The following is a 4,310-nucleotide window of genomic DNA, read 5'->3' as shown; positions in this document are numbered from 1 at the left end:
GTTTGTATTTCATGACCACAAGAAGAAAGCGACTTCACCCCAATGAGAAAAATGCTGCTTAACTGTAGTTTCTGAAAGGTCACATGGACGAGCCAGAAGACATCTGGAACAATGCAAAGCCAAAATAGATCTTGCTGGTTTAAATGAAAATCATTCTGTTCCATGAAAGGAAAACACTGCACTGCAATGAATGACTTTCACTGTAACTGTGAAATATGGTGGAAGTATCAAAGTTTGGATCTTCTGAATTGCATCAGTGATTTCTAATGGAAAATGTTAAGACAGTTCTCCTTGAATTACACATAAAGAGAAAGTGGGTCAAGCATCTCGGCACTAATCCCATCTTGCCAGAGAATAGTCGAAGAAGGATGAAGATAATGTTTTGTATTTTAAGTATTGATCTTTAACCGACAGAAATGATGTGGAAACACTTCAAGAAGTTGATATAACACCCCCCACCCCGCACCACCACCCACTCAACATCCTGGAGTTACAGCTGCACTTTCATTCCTCCAAGCTGATGTGAAAGACTGACCAACAGTCACATAATTTAAAGGTTTTGTGTTATTTGTGTAATTGGTTTCCTTGCTTTATGGCTTTGTGTGAAAATGTGACTATGTTGTAGGTTTGGATAGAAATATAAAAGATCAAAATGCGGATCACAATGCCTTTAAACCTAGTTTTAGCACATTGTGCCAGCTGTGCTGCAGGTGATGTAGAGGGTCTCACTGGCACAGGGCTCAATCACAAGGTAGCAAATCTCACCCTGCACCTGTCAAGATGGTGCACCACAGCCCCACCCCCACCAAAAATAAATAAATAGATGAATAAAAATAAACAGGAAAATAATTCCTAAAATTGTTTAAGGTATGAAGGGCAGCATGATATCATTTCACAACAGGTTTGTCCCCAAGGAAGGAAGGAAAAGGAAAAGGTGACATCATCACGTGTTTGGTCTGCTAAAGAGGACATACTATTCTAAGGAGAACAGCATGAGCCCAAGGCTGAGCCATGGTTTTACTTGTAATATAAATCATTCACTAAAAAACTAAGCCACGGAGTGACAACATCATCTTTCAAAGCTGGTTTGGAGAGTACTTTTTTTATGGAAGTAGAAGGTGTCACTTTAACCAGAGAACACGGGACATAGACTGCATTTATCACTTGGTGTGTGATAAATGTTGCTGAATGCTTTTATGAGCATGATAAATTCGCTGCAATGAAGCAAATAGCGTGACTGAAAAATGACTTGCAAAACTGGAATCTAACAGATACACCTATATTGCCCATATTCACTTGTTTGCCTTCACATGCATATGACGTTGAGTGACCTCCCATTCTTAATCCATATGGTTTAATATGATATCTGTCCACTCTTTGGAGCAACAACAGATTCAGTTCTTCTGAGAAGGCTTTCCACAAAGCTTAGGAGTTTTTATGAGAATTTTTGTCCATTCTTCAAGAAGTGTATTTGTGAGATCAGACATTGATGGCCTGACTGAGAGTTTATGCTCTAATTTCTTCCAACGGTGTTCTGTCAGATTAAGGTCAGGACTCTGTGCAGGCCAGTCAAGTTCTTCCACACCAAACTCACTCATCCATGTCTTTATGGAGCTTGCTTTGTGCACAGGTACACAGCCATGTTAGAACAGGAATGGACCAACCCCAAACTGTACCCACAAAATTGGGAGCATGAAATTATCCATAATGTTTTGGTATACTGAAGCATAAGAGTTCCTTTTATAATCCTCCCTTCCCCCAAACTGTACACTTGGCACAATTCAGTAAGACAAGTACTGATCTCCCGGTGACCACTGAACCCAGACTTATCTATCAAATTGCCAGTCAAAGAAACTTGATTTGTGCCAGATATCTTCACTGTTCTAGAGTCCAGCAGGGAAGTTCTTTACACCACTGCATCAACATATGCTTGGATGCATCTGTTCAGCCATAGAAACCCATTCCATGTCGCTCTCTACGCACTGTTCTTGAAGTAAATGGAAGACCACATATGGTTTTGGAGGTCTTTAGTGATTGACTCTGCAGAAAGTTGGTGACCTTTGCGCATTATGTGCCTCAGCATTCTCTGACCATACTCTGGGATTTTACATTCCCTGCAACTTCATGGGTGAGTTGTTGTCATTCCCAATTGCTTCCAGTTTGTTATAATACCAATCACAGTTGACTATGCACATATAGCATCCAGTAGCATGCTGGAAAAGACTGAGCAACACATTCTTTCACAAACTGCTTTGCAGAAGCAGTCTGCATGCCTAGGTGCTTTATTCTTACCCTTTGTAAAACGCAGATGGGAAAAAAAATCTGAGGTATTGTCATCACCCCATCAGACCAGTGGTTAGGCTAGGCGGACACCCAATTTTGTGGATGTGATAACTCAAGAATGAAGTTGATACCATAAATGTATCTATTAAAAATCTTGGATGAGTTTGAATCTCAATGATGATGCTAATAGAAGTATAAAAATGTAATGAATTAATATAATGAAAAACTGAATGAAAGCAAAGCTTGGGGAGTGGCTCCAGCAGATCCCAGGAACAACATCTGCGATCTCTCTCCAGAAGAGCGCAGTCCTAGGAACAGCAAAGACACTGCATGGGAACCTCAAGCTCCCAGGCTGCTGGTAGAGGACCCGAGCTTGAAGCATAAAAGACTACACGCAGGGGTGAGAGGGTAATTTATATATTTAAAAACAAAATCACGTTTCACCAAAATCTGTTTACTATTTCGCTATTTGTTATAAAAGTTGTGGATTTTATATGGAGCTTTTTTACACAGTCTGTGTAATAACTGATTACTGAATACAAATAAATATCAAATATTTCTCTAAGAAGGTTTTGAAGGATCTGTTTGTCCACGTTTTGGAACAACAGAAACAGTTTGACCTTGACCCCCAAGTCGTTGGCTAGGCCTTCCTCCTTTCTGTCTACCACACTTACTGCATCAGCACGGGCTTCTCTCTCCAGGCGAGAGGCAAAGCTCCTACCAAGAATCCTAACCACGAGCTCTCTGTTTTCTGACAACACAAGAGGTGAGTTGGATTCATTTTAATCTATCAAAACAGCTGGTCTTGAATTTACTCTGTTTTTTCTTACAAGCTAAGCTAATATTATCTCTCCATAACAAATCCACTGGCAGTGTGAAATAAGTATTACTATATTCATCATGTATCCATCTGTCAAAGAAATATATATTACTTTATCTCCTCTTGGCAGTGGCCCTAAAGTAAATGCATATCTGTAAAGAATTACCAATGGCAGCATAATTGGATGGCTGTACAAAGTAACAAGGAGGACAAACAAATTAAGTCTGTGGGTTATGGAGGAATGCTGGTGGTTGGACTGCTTAGGATGCAAATTCGACTCAAATTTACCTTCTAGACATGCCCGAACCTCCGCCAACTTCTTATCATCTGCCAGATGAAGCAGTTTAGAGAGCTGGCTGAAGCTGCGTACATAAACAGTCGGTGGAGAGAGCTGCGGCAGTGGATGGCCCTCACTATCTCTTTCGTGGGACTGAACATCTGAGTCACTGAGTAGGAAATAAAACAAAACAGAAACTTTAATTGCCTGAAATGCTTAATGGAGATCTGAGTCTTTGTTTTTGTACTTTTCCAGGTTCATACTATGAGACACAAAGGAAACCACACACTTAAAGTAGAGCAGACATTCTGATGAAATACAGTGGAACGTTCTCAATCTTACTGAAGCTGAAAAACAAATTAATTACAGTCCACGTGCAGCTTTGAGTATGTCTAAGGTAAAAACATTTGGACACCATGGTGACAGCAAATCCTGCACAGACACATAATACTGAGAGCCAGCCACCTCATGATTAGACCAACCTGATGTCGTAGTCTGTTTTGAAATCAGATGCCACTAAAGTGGTACTCCACTGGAGTGGCTCCTCAAACACATGTTCAGCTTCCTGTGGGTGTTGGGAACTAAAGTGCTCCACGAAGTGCAGGATTTCTTTCAACAAGGACTCATTCATTGGTGTGAATGCCAGTTTGCCAGTACTAGAGCTGGCCATGGTCCACTGGGCAGCCCTGGTCAATGATATCCCCATCGCTGTGTCTGGGATACTCTAAAACTTAACATTAACAGCATGTGGTTCTTAAAGATTCAGCATGACTCTTCGTTTCTGAGTTTGGAGCCCCATGTGGACCTTCATTAAAAAAAAGGTCAGCTGTTTCATATTCAAACCTTTACTGTCAGTCAGTGATCTTGGACTTTTAATACACACTTTAATTTTCTCCTGCCTCACTTTTCATCAGCATCTCAAAGTCCTCC

At 40.7% G+C, this 4,310-nt stretch overlaps 1 protein-coding gene across 1 annotated transcript; it reads right to left on the bottom strand.

Moving 5' to 3' along the window:
• Positions 1-2,723: 2,723 nt before the first annotated feature.
• Positions 2,724-4,101, bottom strand: LOC146510966 (outer dynein arm-docking complex subunit 2-like). Its single transcript, XM_085173601.1, has 3 exons — positions 3,863-4,101; positions 3,392-3,549; positions 2,724-3,034 (listed from the first exon to the last, which is right to left on the bottom strand). Exons 1-3 carry the CDS (start codon positions 4,084-4,086, stop codon positions 2,724-2,726), a joined length of 693 nt encoding a protein of 230 aa, XP_085029727.1. The 5' UTR covers positions 4,087-4,101.
• Between the last annotated feature and the right edge of the window lie 209 nt (positions 4,102-4,310).

Source organism: Neolamprologus multifasciatus, chromosome 9 (genome assembly GCF_963576455.1).
Source record: "Neolamprologus multifasciatus chromosome 9, fNeoMul1.2, whole genome shotgun sequence".
NCBI classification, from domain to species: Eukaryota; Metazoa; Chordata; class Actinopteri; order Cichliformes; family Cichlidae; genus Neolamprologus; species Neolamprologus multifasciatus.
Note: the sequence above shows the minus strand (reverse complement) of the source record. Positions and strands in the feature narration are given on the sequence as shown.